The following is an 18463-nucleotide window of genomic DNA, read 5'->3' on the forward strand; positions in this document are numbered from 1 at the left end:
AGATGAAAAATATTGCCCTTAGTTTTTGTATAATGTCTTGCCTCTTTTCTTCACAGCTGGCCTGATAAACACATTCCGTGTGTTTGGTGCTCTGAGTGTTGAGTGGCCTGGTAAGGATGGAAAGCATCCACGTTGTCCTCCTAAAGGTAATATGCCTAAAGGTAATGCCAAAGCGGTAGGAGCTTACTTTATTTGAGCACATTGTGGTGCTGCACAAGAGTTCACGTATGGAACCTCTAGGACACGGTGATGGGATTAAGTTTTCAATATTAACCAATAAAATCGTCTATTTCGTGTTTTTAGCCACCAGTTTTATAGTTTCAGCAGCAAATTGGTGGCTTTACTAAACCACCCATGGCATCGCCACTTGGCTAAATTCAAATCCTACAGCACTTGTAGGGGACCTCTGACCTGAACACAGCTGTAGGGTGTTATGGATGCTGAAGTTTTAAAAAGCCACAATAAAGTCAACCTCTAGCATAGACTAGATATGCTAGCCCTATAAATGGGCTGTGATTGTTGGTTAATAATTGAAGCCAGAACTTTGAGTAAGTGTGTGGACTTTGTATGCTTTCTGACTTTCGTCAAAGTGGTTGGCTCATTTTGGGGGCATATAGTGGTTGGGTCTCATTTTTGGGGCATATACGACAGTTGTGCTGCATATTGTAAATACTGTTGGTGTTTGGGTACATGCACACAGATGTTTGCAGGCAGAGGGCTACCATAAAACACTTTGCACTTTAACCTGTCTGGTAAGCTGCAGGTGTATGGCTGTAAAAAGTTCATGCATTTTTACTTGTGTAAATGTGGAAGATCTTTATACTGGCTTTTTTTACCCTTGTATTTCCTGAACATGCCCCCCATCAAATCATTCCCTGCATCTATTACCTTTTGTACCACCTTTAGCATGTAAGCTCTGAGCAGGACCCTCTTGTCCCTTCTGTATTGTAATTGCGCTGTCCCCCCTCTATATTGTAAAGAGTTGCATAAACTGTTGGTGCTATATAAGTGTATAATAAGAAATTTGGAAAAATGCAGGTTGTAAACACTAGGCGCTTTACACAAGAGCTCCAGTGCACCTGCAAAAGTTTACATCTACAGTACTCTTAAAGTGATAGGTTAAATTTGTTTTACAAACATCATACTTGCCTGCCCTGTGCAATGGTGTTGCACAAAGCAACCCTGATCCTCTTCTTGGGTCCCTTGCCAATGCTCCTGGCTCCTCCCCTTTTGAGTGCCCCTATAGCAAGCCGCTTGTTATGAGAGCTCAACCCTGAACCTGTGCGGTCTACAACTCAGCCCTTCTCACTGGCAGTGATTGACTGCAGCTGGAGCCAATGACTCCTCACTGTCCACAAAGGTAGAAGCAGATTAGAGGCACTCAGGCATAGTGTTGATCGCCATCTGACTCAGGTAAGTATAAGGAAGGGGGAGCTGAACTTTATTTTATTTTTCTTTAATGTATAAAATGGATTGAGTTAAAACCCTTCTAACTTTTAGGACTAAAGTGTTCAAATTTCCTCCCACCAGCATCTTTGGCAAGCCACATGCTTGTCACTGCTCTTTAATATACTAAAGGTTCTGTTTGGAATGGGAAATCATTAAGTTATTGTGCTACCCATAAGTTACAGTATTCAGTGATCACTCCTGTGGTCTTTTACTTGTTGCTACAAAGTCTTTACAGCTGAGTGGTGGTTGGGTTATCAATATAAATGTGTATGTAGTAAGAACTTTAGTAATATACTGAAGCTGCTAATGTTGCCCATGTTGAGTGCTCGCTGGCTGTCTTTTGCCTTAAAGCTGTGAGTCAATTGACTCGGCTTGCATGCAGTCTAGAATGTCAGAGAAATTACAAATCCTGGTTTGCATGTTTTTTTTTTTTTCAGTTAGTCGCTCAAATATTTAAATGATTGCCTTCCCATTTTACTTGCAGTACAGGTTTAAACACAGCAGGATGGGATTACTTGGATATAAGTGTGGGATTTACAGACAAGATTGAGACTTTGAAATTGGTTCATCTGACCATTTTTATGTAGCACTTGTTACAACATATCGGTTTGCCTGCATACCTGTAATTCATATGCTGTCCCAATATTTTAGGTTATGTATATCTGGTTTTTGAGTCTGAGAAGTCGGTGCGAGCACTACTTCAGGCCTGCACACAGGATTTACTAAATCAGGATGGACTAAGTGAACACTACTTCAAAATGTCAAGTCGCAGAATGCGCTGCAAGGAGGTAACGGTCTCTTAATTATGACAGAAGTACCAATGGGTTAACCACTTCCCACCCAGGCCACATGTAAATCTTTTTCTTGAAAATTACTCAGAACCCCCAAACGTGTGTATTTTTTTTTTTTTTTGCACAGACCCTAGGGAATAAATTTTTTTGGGGTAAAATGTTTCATGATTTTAAGGGAAAAAACGGTAAAGTTAGCCAAGTAAATAGATGCCTAACGTCACGCTTTTAAAATTATGCACACACTGAATGGCACCCAATTTTGGTGCTTTAAAACATTTTTTACAGGTTACATATTTAGAGTTAGCGGAGGTCTCGGGCTAGAATTGTTGCCTTTGCTCTAACACTCATGGCGATACCTCACATGTGATTTGATGCTGTTTTACTTTGTTTTTTACACTTTTATTTATTTTCTTAATTTCATTTTTTTTTTTGATCACTTTTATTCCTATTACAAGAAATGTAAACATACCTTGTAAAGGAGTGCGTGACTGGTCCTCTTCATGGAGAGATATGGGGTCAATAAGACCACACATCTCTCCTCAAGGCTGGAAAAGATGAGATCAAAAAAATAAACTTTCGGCCTTTCCAGCTGCATACTCAGCTTTAACTTCTGCCGGCCTGGACGTGACGACATAACACTGCCGCTGGGCTTCCAAGGGTCATAGAGATGTCTGGGGACCATCTGGTCACCAGAAATCTCTATGGTAAACTTCCAGCCATGACCGATTCATTCTCCGACTCACTGATTGCAGGGTTGAGCCGGGAGAAGCACCAGACATCCCCTTCCACTGCCTGTAAGAACGATCCACTATGATCGTACGGTGCAAAAAAATTGCAGACTGAAAGAACTGGATGATGCCTGTAGCTGCAGGCATCATTCAAATATCCCCACTCAAAGTCCAGGATGTCTTGACATACCTTGGGCAGGAAGTGGTTAAACAAGTGACACAATTCCTGAAGCTTGAAAATGCCTTTTTACTGTTGTGACAATTTTTGTTCAGGCTGTATTTGTGCAAACTCTAGGTGCAGGTCATTCCTTGGGTGCTTGCAGACAGCAACTTTGTACGCAGTCCTTCACAGCGCCTGGATCCCAGTAAGACTGTATTTGTTGGTGCTTTGCATGGCATGCTAAATGCTGAAGCCCTTGCCTCAATAATGAATGACCTTTTTGGTGGAGTGGTCTACGCTGGCATTGATACTGATAAGCACAAGTACCCAATTGGTGAGCAACAATTTTATTAACTGAACATTTTGCTTGGATTTTGTTTTAGGGTGTGGAATGGTCAGAAACTGTCTCCAGCAGAACCATTTTATTATACCAGTGAGGAAAATGTGCCAAATAGGGATAGAGAGCATAAAACCTGACAAATCTAGCAAAAGCTTATTTTAGCTGAGTGGGAAGAGGTAATGACATGGAAGGTTTTATTGCTTGATCTTTCTACCCCAGCAGTACCAACATTCTCTCCCTTCTGACAGGTGGTGCTGTTCAACAGCATAGATAATAATTAACTTGTCTTTTGTTTTTTTGTACCGTACCCTTGTACTAAGAGGACAATTTTTTTATATTGCATAGACAGAATTTGGGTTGACCTTCTTCTTCTTCCTTTTTTTTTTTTTTTTTTCCTCATATTCTTGTACTCTTCATTTTGCACCTACAGGTTCTGGGCGCGTCACTTTCAACAACCAGCGCAGTTACCTAAAGGCTGTGAGTGCGGCTTTTGTGGAAATAAAAACTGCCAAGTTTACCAAGAAGGTACGTGTTGGACTTACCTCTTGGGAAAGTGCTCTGAGATGATTTAAAGCTTTTAAATCTTGGGCTAAAATATACTCAAATCCCATCATGTCTGCAAAGAATCCTTGCCCATAATGTACAAATTACAAGTCTGTAGCCCCAGGCGTAACTATCATTAGTGCTGCATTGCATAAATGGGCTATCTGCAAAAAGGCAAATGGCCTGACATGGGCCTTTAACTTTATCCTTCTCAGTAGGTGGTCCTTTCGGGTTACAAGTAGGTATGAGCTGAACACCCTTCGGTTCGCAGCAGAACATGCGAACAGACAAAAAAATTGTGCAAACACCATTAAAGTCTATGGGATACAACATGAACATGAATGATCAAAAGTGCTAATTTTAAAGGCTTATACAAATTATTGTCATAAAGTGTTTGGGGGCCCGGGTCCTGCCTGTATGTACAAGTAAATGTCGCTAGAAAATAAAACAACCACACAGTGCTCAGTATATAGATTACAAACTTAAAAGCATGACAATGCTATAGGTCTATTCCATATGCACATGAAAGGGCAATAAACATAATATAGGTATTAAAAGCAAAAGTGGGGGGGGGGATTTTTTTTTTTCTCTAAGATAGTCCACAAGCACGGCAGCCATCCGATGGAAACAGAAACCAGGTTCCCCATGGCACTAAAGAGGCGCCTCTGGGTGCAGACTGTAGAACAGTCTCTTGTCTTGCTCCAAGGGACATGCATCAATGCGAACACAAGCTTTTTTTTTTTTTTTTTTTTCGGGAGCAGTGATTTTAATAAAGTGAAACATTCCTTTACATTTCATATCTGGGGGGTGTCTATAGTATGCCTGTGAAGTGGTGCATGTTTCCCGTGTTTAGAACAGTCTGAGAGCAAAATGACTTTTTTAAAGGGGAAAAAGTAATTTAAAAGTACTTGCGGTGATTATGTATTGTCAGTCCCGGCAATACATAAGTAATTGAAAAAAATGGCATGGGATTCCCCCCACAGTCCATTACCAGGCCCTTTCGGGTCTGGTATGAATATTAAGGGGAACCCCAAACCAATATAAGAATTACGTGGGGGGTCAACTCAAATTCTGGTATGGATATTAACCACTTGAGGACTAGGCCTCTTTTTTCAGAGTCGGTATTTACACGTTTAAAACTTTTTTGTTTGCTAGAAAATTACTTGGAACCCCCAAACATTATATATAGATTTTTTTTTCTAACACCCTAGAGAATAAAATGGCGGTCATTGCAATACTTTTTTTCACACCATATTTGCGCAGCGGTCTTACAAGCGCACTTTTTTGGGGAAAAAATAAGACTACAGTAAAATTAGCCCAATTTTTTTATAGTGTGAAAGATAATGTTACTCCGAGTAAATTGATACCCAACATGTCATGCTTCAAAATTGCGCCCGCTCATGGAATGGAGTCAAACTCTTACCCTAAAATCTCCATAAGCGACATTTAAAAAATTCTACAGGTTGCACGTTTTGCGTTAGAGGTCTAGGGCTAGAATTATTATTCTCACTCTACCGATCGCGGCGATACCTCATGTGTGGTTTGACTACCGTTTTCATATGCGGGCGCTACTCACGTATGCGTTTGCTTCTGCGCGCAAGCTCGTCGGGACGCAGTGTTTTAAAAAATAAATAAATAACATTTCTTATTTACTTTACTTTATTTTTACACTTGGGAATAAAAGTGATCCTTTGTTTTGCTTCCGCCCTCCTATGGTATAGGAGAGGGGGGGCCATCTTGGCCTCCCTCGTCTCCATACACAGCCGAGGAAAGGACCAGATCGCTACCGCCGGCTCCGGTAAGCGGCGGGAGGGGGCGTAGCACCTCTCCCACTGCCGATAACTGATCTTGCGGAGACCACCATTATCGTACACAGGACTGCCTCCTGTAAAGAGACATATCTCGGTTGTGGCAGCAGCTGCTGCCGTTACCGAGATATCCCTCTTTAAAGTACAGACATATGTACATGAGCCAGCCCTTAAGTGTTTAAGGGGAACCCTGCGCCAAAATAAAAAATGGCGTGGGGGCGGCCCCCCTCAAAAGCATTATTAAAATCGCTGCTCCTGAAAAAAACTGCCCTTAAAACTTTTTTGCATTGATAAATGTCCCCTGGGGCAGGACCCAGGTCCCCAAACACTTTGACAATACCATGCAAATAAGCCTTTAAAAGTCTATGGGAGAAATCAAAAGCGCAGGAAATTCAAAAGCCGCGGAACACCCTTTAAAATTGGCAAACGCCCCAAATTCGCTATTGGGTGAACACCAGGCTCATCCCTAGTTACAAGCATGAAATTTTCTGTGACACTAACTGAAGTTCTTGCTCTTAAATGATCCTAGTGCCTAAGAGGCACACCTAATGTATATAACATGCTAGCAAACTTGGCCATCTTGCATGGGTTGTATTAAATAAACATGACTTTTTGGCTAAACGGAAGGACTTCCACATGCATTGCTTGTGAATGTGTTACAGAAATCTAGGCTGTTTATAGGCCCCACCCCATATTTCTGACATGACCACAAAGTACATTTCACACAAGCAACTCTGGGTCACCTGCAAGGCATTCTTTACTCTTCAGCCAAATTGTATGGAATGTTGCATGTGTCTTGCCAATTGGAAGGGCTGTAAGGTGTAGTGTTTTGAAGGACCGGATTGGCTGTGTACACTAGCATGCCGTAGCTTGTATTGCTAATCAATTTAACCTGATCTATATACATAATGCCCTCATCAGTGGATCAGCAGTCTGACTGTGTGGGTGCAGTTTGACAAGTGACAAGACTTCTTAAAGTCTAGGGAAAGTTTACCCGTTGTAACTGAAGCATAACCAAACTTCATTGCAGATTATTTTCCAAGAGTTTTCTTAATTTCAGATTCTTACCAGGTTTTTCTCATGAGAAGCCATGCCAGTCGAGCATTAAAATTGCCACATGTTAGGGTTTGCCTAATCAATAGTGCTGTAGTTAACAGAATCTAATGCTGAATTACTAAAGGAGAACTTAACTCGGATTCTAGCTGCATTCCCATTACTGTGCATTTTCACATTCAGTGTCTAATCATGTGCAGATGGTTTAAACCAAAATTTACTTATGACTGGATAACTGTGTATATGTGTTTATATTCTGGTCTTCACTCAATTAAAATTAAGTGTAGATTCTCAACTCCTTTAGTAAATTGGCCTAATCTCTGGCAACAACTTGGTACTGCGTGTCCAAAGGTCTGAAATGTGGTGCAGCAAACCTTTCAGACCATGGCTCTTTCCAGAAAGACTGAAATTGAAGATTCTGGAATTGGTCTAGAGTATTGTTCCTATGGTGATTTTTGTTACAGTGGAATTCCTGTTCTTTTTCTAGGTTCAGATTGATCCTTATCTTGAAGATTCAGTGTGCCAGGCTTGCAATTCCCAGCCTGGTCCATTTTTCTGCAGAGACCAGGTAATTCTAAATCCACTAGATTTGGACTAGCATTGCTTATTCAGTACTCTAGTACTTCCTTGTGTAGGTGTTGCACTGTTTGTAGTTAGGTTGTTTTCTGGAGATCTGTCCCTGCCGTGAGCTGGTGAACAAATGTCCCTTAAACACACAGCTTCTGTTTACAAGTCACAGCCCAGGAGGGTGAGAGCTGGAAGTTGCAGAATGGAGTTCCAGCTGCATAACTGGGTGGGAGGGCCACATAACAAGGCCTGGCTGTTAAGTTGGTCGATGAGAAAAATGGTGTAAGGCTCGGTTCACACTGATGCAATGCAAGAACCCATGCAAATCCAGCACTGGTTCTTGCCCGACTCGCAGGCAGTTCACACTGCCATATACAAAATGCTTGCGGGTGTCAATACAAAGTTAATGGCACCCCCAGATCGGTTTGCATATCGCGGTGCGACCTATCAGATCGCATGGGTGTCAACACCCACACAATCGGATTCTGGTGTGGACCAAAAAGGTCCTGAATGTGATGCAAATTCAGCCACACAATCTAGCTGAATTCACATTGCACACATTGCATGTGACTTGCACTGCAGTACGGTGAGAAATGCAAGATTGCAGTGCATTGGTGTGAACCGAGCCTAAATGTTGCAAAAGTCAAAGCTTATCTTGATAGTATAGGACACAGGCTAGGTATCTGTAGATCCTGGTTATAGGTTCTAGGCTTCCACCAGTTTAGGTGATTGGACACTGCAAAAACTGCTGGCCATGGCCCCCAGGTGTGCTATTATAACCCCACACCTGTCAGGACTCTGCTTTTTCCTAGTGTCCTTAGATGATGGCCCTTTTCTTACCTGTGTTTTCTATGCTAACCTATTGAGGAGTTTTTTTTGTTTAACACTTCACTGTGTTACTAAATCTGAGGGGTGTGACTCTCCCTGTTCACACTGATCAGCATATTTAACTGGGCAGGATTGCCTTCCAATTGTGATCCATTCCTGAACATCTAGCTTTCAGAAAAGGCTGTGTATGAAGGTTTCCTACTTGAACAAGGCTGCGAGGTGGAAATTGGGAGGTTTGGGCTCTTCCTGTAGGTGTTACTGGGCTACAGAGGGGGTAGTGTTAGTCCCTTCCACAGCCACTTCCTGCAGCAGCTAGTATTGGAGTATCAGCAGGATATACAGTACCACATGATACAAAGCCACAACTAAACCCAGAATATTGGGGATCTGCAGACAACTGAGCAACATGGTACAGAGGTATGAGCTATGCTGTGATCATTGCGTTCTAGTGAAAAGTTGGCATTCAGCTTTAAGTGTCCCCTGAATAGTTTCTTATGCAAACCTTGCATTAAGTCAGGAATGTTTGCATTCACTTATCGGGTGTTGACTTTAAAATTGGGCCTTAAAAACTCCACAAGATTGGTCTCTGTTGGGTGACTAGGTGTTGCATCAAGCAACGGGCTGTGTTTGGCTTTTTTTTTGTGTTTTACCACCACCAGAGAGCTTATAAGGTACTTGGGTACTCCCTCTCAACACATGGAGTGTCATCCAAATTTACCCCAAAGCCCTCTTCACAATGAAGAGCCTTAAAGATGTCTTTTGCAGTTTGCTTTCCTCTTTCAGATGTCCCTTGCCTATGGTTTCATTCGATAGTCTCAAAAGGGTATGACACTTCAAACTCAGATACTTGATCTGGGTGTAATAGGACAGTACTGGACCATGTCAATCGGGTGCCAGGAGTTGCACAGACGTAACCACTTGCTGACTGCCGCACACCCATTTAATCGGCAGAATGCTGCAGGCAAAAGGGCATACCCGTACGTCCCTTTGAATTTGCCACCATGGGAGCGTGTCCCATGAACTGTTCTGGTGGCCCGCGTTTAAGGACCGGCATAACGGAGATGTAAACAAGGTATTTCCCTGTTCTGCCTAGCAACATGACAGATCTACTGCTCCCTGTCATTGGGAGTGGTGATCTGTCATGTTGTAGTGAGCCCATCTCCCTACAGTTAAAACACCTCCAGGGAACACACTTAACCCCTTGATCGCCCCCTAGTGTTTAACCCCCTGCCCTGCCAGTCATTTATACAGTAATCCGTGGCTATTTGTGGCTCTGATCGCTGTATAAATGTCAATGGTCCCAAAATGGTGTAGTGTCTGATCTGTCAGCCATAATGTTGCAGTCCTGATAAAAATTGCAAATTGCTGCCATTACTAGTAAAAAAAAAAAACAATTTAAATGCCCTAAATCTGATCCCTATTTTGTAGATGCTATAACTTTTGTGCAAACCAATCCATATACACTTGTGCTATTTATTTGAAAAAAAGTAGAATACAGATTAGCCTAAACTGTGGAAGAAATTTGATTTTATATATTATAGCAAAAAGTAAATATTAGAATAGAAAGATATTCCTGCGCCAAAATGGGAAAAGTAATATTGGTGGAATGGGGTACTGCTGCACTCGCTGAAGGGAAATGTCTGAACTCGAAGAGAAAGATTGATACAGGAATAGTGATGCGCTGTACTAGAAGATATGTAGATTTCAAATAGTTGTGTTGTGTGAACTAGTATAAATAAAATTCAAAATAAAATCAACAGAGGTGAATGTAGTAAATGAAAAAGCGTATATGCAGGTAAGTAGATGATGGCTAATAATACATCAAATATATGACAAAGGTAAAATGTAATAATCATATGATACCATGGATCAGTGGTTTAGCATACACAACGATACACAGAGGTAAAAATAATTAATAACAATTGATATTCTAATAGAAGGTGCAACAGTTACTAGAGAAACTTAAAAAAATATTTTTTTAAATATATTAAAAAATAAACAGCAATAGTGCTGAGAGCTAAATTCGAGTGAGAAAAAAAATATATAAAGTTTGAACAGTCGTCTAAATTGACGGAAAATTATTTATATCAAATGTCCATATAAAGGTGCATATAGTGAAGTAAAGTGCTAACTATACAAAGTCGCATAAGGTGCAAATACGTTGTGTAGCGACTATGACATAAGTCGCATAAAGCATAGGTGAACTTCAAATCAACAAAATCGCATAAAGTAAACTACAGGTGTAAATAACGTGCTGAGTGTTCTTTAATACAATAGGTGATGGTTAGGGTGATCCAACGGAGTTCAGTGTGATCCTAGGTGGTCAATTTATGGATGTGCCCTTACCTTACTGCTGTAAGGTTACAGCATATATTAAGTGTGTCTTTAGGTATTCCTGGAGGTCTTTCCCTTTATGGATCCTAATATGGCAATTCCTGTTTGGCGTCCCTCTCCTTCTCCCTATATGGTGCGTGGCCTCTTTAAGAGTCACTTTGGGGTATTCGCCGTAGGTAGTCTCATGCCGGGTATATAGGATTAAAGCATAATGGAAGGATGCCCCATAGTGTAGTATTTTAAAAAAGTGCAATATTAAAGAAAATAGACTTCGGGTACTCACAAACACAGGATGACAAAAAACAATGTAAAAACGAGCAGCGAACTCAACCAACGTCACTTCCGGTAGCGGAGATTCGTCACGGGTCACGTGACTTCATCAGGGGGATTGCCATATTAGGATCCATAAAGGGAAAGACCTCCAGGAATACCTAAAGACACACTTAATATATGCTGTAACCTTACAGCAGTAAGGTAAGGGGACATCCATAAATTGACCACCTAGGATCACACTGAACTCCGCTGGATCACCCTAACCATCACCTATTGTATTAAAGAACACTCAGCACGTTATTTATACCTGTAGTTTACTTTATGCGATTTTGTTGATTTGAAGTTCACCTATGCTTTATGCGACTTGTCATAGTCGCTACACAACGTATTTGCACCTTATGCGACTTTTTTTTTTTTACGTATTTTTTACGTTTCTCTAGTAACTGTTGCACCTTCTATTATAATATCAATTGTTATGAATTATTTTTACCTCTGTATCGTTGTGTATGCCAAACCACTGATCCATGGTATCATATGATTATTACATTTTACCTTTGTCATATATTTGTATTAGCCATCATCTACTTACCTGCATATACGCTTTTTCATTTACTACATTCACCTCCGTTTTTATTTTGAATTTTATTTATACTAGTTCACACAACACACAACTATTTGAAATCTACATATCTTCTAGTACAGCGCATCACTATTCCTGTATCAAAAAGTAAATATTGCTTTTTTTTGGGGGGGGGGGGGGGTTGCCTGTGTTTCCTCCGCAAAATTTCTTGTGTTATAGCGCAAAAAAAATCTGAATCGCCTTGCACCAAACTGGCCCAAGATGTGCTGCAGACATGCACTAACTTCTAGGAAATGACCTGGCATGTTAGAAACGGGCCAGACCTGTTATCAAGGCCCCCTCCAAGGCCTTCTGCTCTCAATTGTCTGGTTAGAGCTGATCGCCATCTAAAAAATGGACTTTGAAACGGTCTCCTTTAAGAGATCCTTTTGGCAACACTATTGCTAGACTAAGACAACTCATTGTTGGGGCCTTTGCTCTCAAGGACAAGGTACCCACCAGTATCTTTACTCGCTTACTCTACCAAGTCAGTTGGGGGTTTTCTGGGCATTTTGGCATCAAGCATATGTTGCTTAGCAATTCCACCATCTGGTATTCAGTTCATACTTTCCATATTTTAAGATGTCCAGGCCTCTGTAGATGTAGCTTTCACCCATAACGTTTTCATCTACACGTCTGAGTTCAATCTTGGACTTTTTGTTGAGACATTTTCTGCCTTGTTGCAAATGACTGTAAATTCTTATCAGTACAGGACATGGGCAACCGTTCTGTTTAACCAGTTGCCGACCGCCGCACGACGATGTACGTCGACAGAATGGCACGGGCAGGCATATGGGCGTACCTGTACGCCCCTGCCTTCCCCTGGTGCCAGCGGCGGTCGGAAATCCATTCAGGAACTATCCGGGATGAGGGGGCGGCCATTCGTTCATGGCCACCCCATCGCGATCGCTCCTGACGAATGGAAGTGCAGCGTGACATCACTTCCTCTCCTATAATGTAAACACAGGCAGAGGAAGTGATGTAATCTCTCCTCCGTGTCGGTATTTTTCGTTCCGGCACAGAGGAGAGAGGATCGGTGAGTTGCACCAACACTACACAATACAGTAGAACATGCCAGGCACACTCTCACCCCCCAATCACCCCTGCACCCCCAGTCACAGTGACACCAATTGCATTTTTTTTTTGCATTGGTGTCATTTGTGAATGTAATAACTGTTAGGGCAGTTAGGGTTAGCCCCCTTTAGTTCTAGGGTACCCCCTAACCCCCCAATAAAGGTTTAACCCCGTGATCACCCCCCGTCGCCAGTGTCACTAAGGCTGGGTTCACATTGCAGCGGTTTGAGAACGGAATGTGATTCGCAGTGCAAATCGCATCCGATCTCTGCGATTCGAGTTCAGCCATACAGATGGTATGGCTAAATTCGCATCGCACCCGCCGCAAACTCGCACGGGACCATTTTTTTGGTCCGCAGCAGAATCGGATCGCATGGGTGTTCACACCATGCCATCCGATTCCTGTCCGAGTTTGCAGATCGCACTGCGATATGCGAACTGATCTGGGGGTGTCATTAACATTTCACTGACACTCCCAGCAGTTCGCATAGGGCAGTGTGATGCGGGAACCCGCCGCGGATTCGTGGCGTTCCCGCATCGCTCCAGTGTGAACACAGCCTAATAAGCGATCGTTTTTCTGATCGCTGTATTAGTGTCACAGGTGACGCTAGTTAGGCAGGTAGGTATTTAGGTTCGCCACAGCTTTTTATAGCGCCAGGGACCCCCATATACTACCGCATAAAGCCCCCTGATTGCCCCCTAGTTAACCCTTTCACCAGTGATCACCATATAACTGTTACAGGTGACGCTGGTTGGTTAGTTATTTTTTTTATAGTTTCAGGGCACCCGCCATTTATTACCTAATAAAGGTTTAACCCCCTGATCACCCGGCGGGTGATACGAGTTTGAGGGTCAGATAAGGTCTGCGTCGCCCCAGGCAGCGTCAGGTTAGTGCCAGTACCGCTAACACCCACACACAAAGCATACACCTCCCTTAGTAATATAGTATCTGATCAGATCTATATTAGCGTCGCCAGCAGTTTAGGTTTCCCAAAACGCATTGTTAGCGGGATCAGCCCAGATACCTGCTAGCACCTGCGTTTAGCCCCTCCGCCCAGCCCACCCAAGTGCAGTATCGATCGATCACTGTCGCTTACAAAACACTAAACGCATAACTGCAGCGTTCGCAGAGTCAGGCCTGATCCCTGCGATCGCTAACAGTTTTTTTTTGTAGCGTTTTGATAGTCGCTGACAGCCTAGGTGTTTTTTTACCTGTGAGTCTCACTAGTGTACCCCTAAATTTAGGGGTGTCTACTTTCCAAAATGGGGTAATTTGGGGGGGGGGGGGTTTGTGCCATCCTGGCATTTTATGGCCTTCAAAACTGTAATAGGTAGTGAAGAGTGAAGTCAAAAATGTACGCCCTTAGAAAGCCTGAAGGCGGTGCTTGGTTTTCGGGGCCCCGTACGCGGCTAGGCTCCCAAAAAGTCCCACATATGTGGTATCCCCGTACTCAGAAGCAGCAGAATTTATTTTGGGGTGTCATTTCACATATGCCCATAGCATGTGTGAGCAATATATAATTTAGTGACAACTTTGTGGAAAAAAAAAAAAAAATAAAATAAGTTTGTAATATTCCCGCAACTTGTGGCAAAATATAAAATATTCCATGGACTCAACATGCCTCTCAGCAAATAGCATGGGGTGTCTACTTTCTAAAATGGGGTAATTTGTGGGTGTTTTGTGCCATCTTGGCATTTTATGGCCTTCAAAACTGTGATAGGTAGTGGGGAGTGAAATTACAAATGTATGCCCTTAGAAATCCTGAAGGCGGTGCTTGGTTTTCGGGGCCCCGTACGCGGCTAGGCTTCCAAAAAGTCGACCACATGTGGTATCCCCGTACTCAGGAGAAGCAGCAGAATGTATTTTGGGGTACAATTCCACATATAACCATGGCATGTGTGAGCAATATATCATTTAGTGACAACTTTGTGTAAAAAAAAAAAAAAAAAAAAAATGTTGTCATTCAATCGCTTGAGGCAAAAAAATAAAATATTCATGCCTCTTATCAATTTCCTTAGGGTGTCTACTTTCCAAAATGGGGTGTTTTGTACTGCCCTGCCATTTTAGCACCTAAAGAAATGAGATGGGCAGTCATAAACTAAAAGCTGCGTAAATTCCAGAAAACGTACCTTAGTTTGTAGATGTGACAACTTTTGCGCAAACCAATAAATATACAGTTATTGACTTTTTTTTTTACCAAAGACATGTGGCTGAATACATTTTGGCCTAAATGTCTGACTAAAATTGAGTTTATTGGATTTTTCTAATAACAAAAAGTAGAAAATATCATTTTTTTTCAAAATTTGCGGTCTTTTTACGTTTATATCGCAAAAAATAAAAATCGCAGGGTCAGTCAAATACCTTTTAAAAGAAAGCTCTATTTGTGGGAAAAGGATGCAAATTTTGTTTGGGTAGAACATTGCATGACCGCGCAATTACCAGTTAAAGCAGCGCAGTGCCAAATTGTAAAAAGACCTCTGGTCATTGACCAGCAAAATGGTCCGGTCTGAAAGTGGTTGAGTACATCTAGGGGGCATGCCCAACAAGTGTCCAATTGCCTGAAATTTGTAGCCTATAACCAAGGTCTAAAAATATCCAGCCTGTACCATACTGCCAAGATGAAACGAAAAAAAACCATGTCAGTCCATTTTACAGCTCATCAAATTGGTTAACGGTGAATGACTAGAGCACCCCCCCCAATCTTGTGCAGCAATATCTAATGCATGATGCAGTTGTAAACCTTGTATATGTGCATCGTATGTGTTTGCATTCATATGTGAGGACAGGAGCGTTTTTCAGTTTTTTGTAATCCCCCCCCCCCCCCCCCCCCCCCGTTTATAGAAATGATTGGGGGGGGGGGACCCAGGGGTGAAGTTCTAAAGTTAGATTACTTTCACATCTGATGTCTGACAAATGTTATGCATGTATGTGTCACAAGTTTAGAAGTTCCCATATGGTAGGAACTGAGAATATATGTTGGTGCAGAAATTAAATGCCTTTATATAGTATGCTGCAGACTTATGACTGGTAAGCGTTTTCTGATTGGACGTGGTGGAGAGTGAGGACACTGCCTCACTTAGCCACCTCAACCAAACGGGACGTTTTGCATTAATTTCAGATATCCCAAAGCGTTCTCCAGTGATTTCCAGCCGAATCAGCAAGGTATATCATACATGGCTATGTTGGTCTCTCTTGGTCCAAGCGTGACCAATGTAATTATAATGTGCCAATGCCTGGAGTTGATCTCTTAAAATGAAATAAAATATTTGTCATTTTGCCGGTCTTGAATTTTTTTTTAGTTTTAGGGCCTAATATCGAAGGGGTAAGGGAAAATGAAAACATCTGTACTAGTCCTGTGCAAGGGTGTCATGGCTGAGCATTGTAGACATGCCCTTTCTACTTTACTGGTACAGAACATGCTTTGGTGATATCAGTGTTTTTCTATTCATAATCTGCATTTTTGTGAAGTTTGTGGGACAAACCTCCATAAAATCCATTATCTAAGCCCTCAGTCCAGTGCTGCATAGCTAAAATATGTTCACCTTTTGGGGACATGTTGCATGTTCCACCCAATTTTTACAGGGTAACATGTTCCCAGTGCTGCAGCTGCTTCATTCATACAGCTGTCTGGACTACAAGCCCCAATATCCTTAGTGGCTGTCAGCTTGTAGTTATCCATGAACTACCACAGCACTGTTTACCTACAAAAAAAGTGCCTTTTAGGAGGCCAGTGATGCAAAAAGTAATCTCTTTACCCTTTTTCTTCAAGGTTTGCTTCAAGTATTTCTGCCGTTCCTGCTGGCACTGGCAGCACTCAATGGAGATCCTCCGTCATCACCGCCCGCTCATGCGCAACCAGAAGAGCCGTGATTCCAGCTAATGTTGCCGATAGAAATATGCTTCAGAGCAAATATGCTGAAGAGAGGATTTGGTCCTGTGCCCCTCTAGGCAGCACATGGAGCACTTATAACTTTTTGTTGACAGGAGTCAGTGGATAGTGGGGGAAGTCACGTGATAGTGTTTTGGCACTTGCTGTACATTGTAATCGTTTTTGCACTTGTGCACAGTGAGTTCTTGCCAGGGATAGAGGATTTTCTTTTATGGTTAAGGAGGTGCATATTTTGCCTCCTAATGTTTTGCAGTTCCCATTCTAGTCCTCCAACACTTGCTGAGTGTAAGCAGTGTGTGGACAGTTGTCTGAAGGTTTGACTATATATTAATGCCTCAGTCTTTTTTTTTTTTTTTTTATTGCAGGCGCTTCTTTTACATTCCTTGCAAATACTGCAGGTATTCATTGACAGTTGCCCAGTTTTTTGCCGTCGCCATACAGTGCCTTTCGATGCCTTCCGATTTCTTTAATATCCCATCTGAACTGCATAAACTGGTTGTTCAGTTGGCATTTTTACTGGAACAACAATGGCAGTATCTGCTCTTTATTTAAAATCAAATCATATTTCATATTTTACCCTCTGTGGGATTTTTACCGGTTCCTTTTTACACTCTTAGATGGTTTTTAAGTAAAAAATATTTTTTTTCTTTTTTTTTTTTTTTCCTGGCAGCTTTTAACATTATTGCAACTTTTCTGTTTCTGGGAGCTGCTAGTTTAAGAGATTAAACAAATAAATATATTTGTACAACTGAACTTCCAACAAAAAGGACAGACTTGAGGCCTTGGCTGAAACAGATGATGACTTTTTGTGTGTGTGTGTATATAGTTTTAAGGATGTTTATGCACTTTTTTTAATTTGCACTTCAGGGGATGGTAGTTTTTAAACACTTAATGTTTGGCTGGACAGTAAAGGGCTGTAATGTATATTTTCTTTTTAAGAATGGGGTAGAGGCTAGAGAGATTAGACCTTTCTCCTGGAGGGGATATGCCCATGCTCTTAGGTTGAGTTTTGTTATAGGAAGAAGCTGACCTATGAAAACTGTTGCTAGCCGTTTTGAAATATGTCCATGTGTTTTATTTCTGTCCCCTCCTTTTTGGAAGCTCTGTGCCAAAGATTCCACTGTCTGTAATGTTCCCTCTTTCCAGTACATGCTGAGCTAAATCTGCACTAGCTGCCCTGTGTGGGTATTTTCTGTAAAGCTGTGTGTAAAGTCTCTACCTCATTGTAGTTATGCAAGCAGAAAAATGCACTTATCCTACAGATGTGGTGTTTTCTTTGTTTTTTTGTTTTGGCACATAATAAACACGTTGAAGCAGTAAGTGTGACTGGTGCTTTTTTAAATATTGCTGTTCAAACAATTATCTGTGCTTCAGCCTTAACCTTTTAGCTGCCAGACCCTGTGCTCCACTTTTAAACTCAGCTGGCCAGGCCATTTTTCCATTTTTTTCCATTGTGTATTTTTTTTTTCTTAGATTTCCGTTTGTAAAAGACCCCAGAAACCATAGTTTCTGAAAGCACATGACCTGTAGAAAGTGCTAGTATGTATGTTTTTTTTTTTTTTTTTTTAAAGGCCCCACAAGATTTGTGCAAACTATCAAAACAATATTTTTAGCTAAAAATACATTATTGGCAGATAAACACAGCAGGTTTTACAAAATCCCTGCTTTAATATGAAATGGTAAGCTGAGTTAATAAAATACTTGTAAACTTTAAATTGCACCTTTTTGCAAAATTTTGAAAATATGCCAAAATTTATTTGAAACCTGTAAGTGGAAAAACTCAAACCTTCAGATTTTTAGCATTTGTAACAGACCCCAGCCATATAATCTCTAAAAGGTTATGACCAGTACTACAAAATCAGTAGCACCTTTTTATAAAAAGCCTACCATATTTTTGCAGATGTTTTATCAAAAATGAATACAACAAGATTTACAAAATATAAAAGTATAACCTGTATTGAGTTTATGAATAACAAATACTAAACTTTTTTAAATTGCACTTTTTT

General features: G+C 41.4%; 1 protein-coding gene across 5 annotated transcripts in view; it reads left to right on the forward strand.

Annotated features, from left to right (window-relative positions):
- The window catches only part of CPEB1 (cytoplasmic polyadenylation element binding protein 1), a 172035-nt gene extending 154258 nt beyond the window's left edge, over positions 1 to 17777 (forward strand). For 4 of the 5 annotated variants that reach the window (XM_077473127.1, XM_077473129.1, XM_077473131.1 and 1 more), the window contains 6 exons: positions 57 to 161; positions 2101 to 2237; positions 3264 to 3462; positions 3899 to 3993; positions 7360 to 7440; positions 16338 to 17777. In XM_077473127.1, coding sequence (XP_077329253.1) covers positions 57 to 161; positions 2101 to 2237; positions 3264 to 3462; positions 3899 to 3993; positions 7360 to 7440; positions 16338 to 16448 — 728 coding nt within the window. In that variant the 3' untranslated portion in view covers positions 16449 to 17777. The remainder of the gene's footprint in view (positions 1 to 56; positions 162 to 2100; positions 2238 to 3263; positions 3463 to 3898; positions 3994 to 7359; positions 7441 to 16337) is intronic. The other variant, XM_077473128.1, reaches the window with a different exon arrangement.
- The last annotated feature ends 686 nt before the right edge of the window (positions 17778 to 18463 follow it).

Source organism: Lithobates pipiens, unplaced genomic scaffold, assembly GCF_037356315.1.
Source record: "Lithobates pipiens isolate NorthernLeopardFrog02 unplaced genomic scaffold, aLitPip1_a1.2 Scaffold_8, whole genome shotgun sequence".
Classification (NCBI taxonomy): domain Eukaryota; kingdom Metazoa; phylum Chordata; class Amphibia; order Anura; family Ranidae; genus Lithobates; species Lithobates pipiens.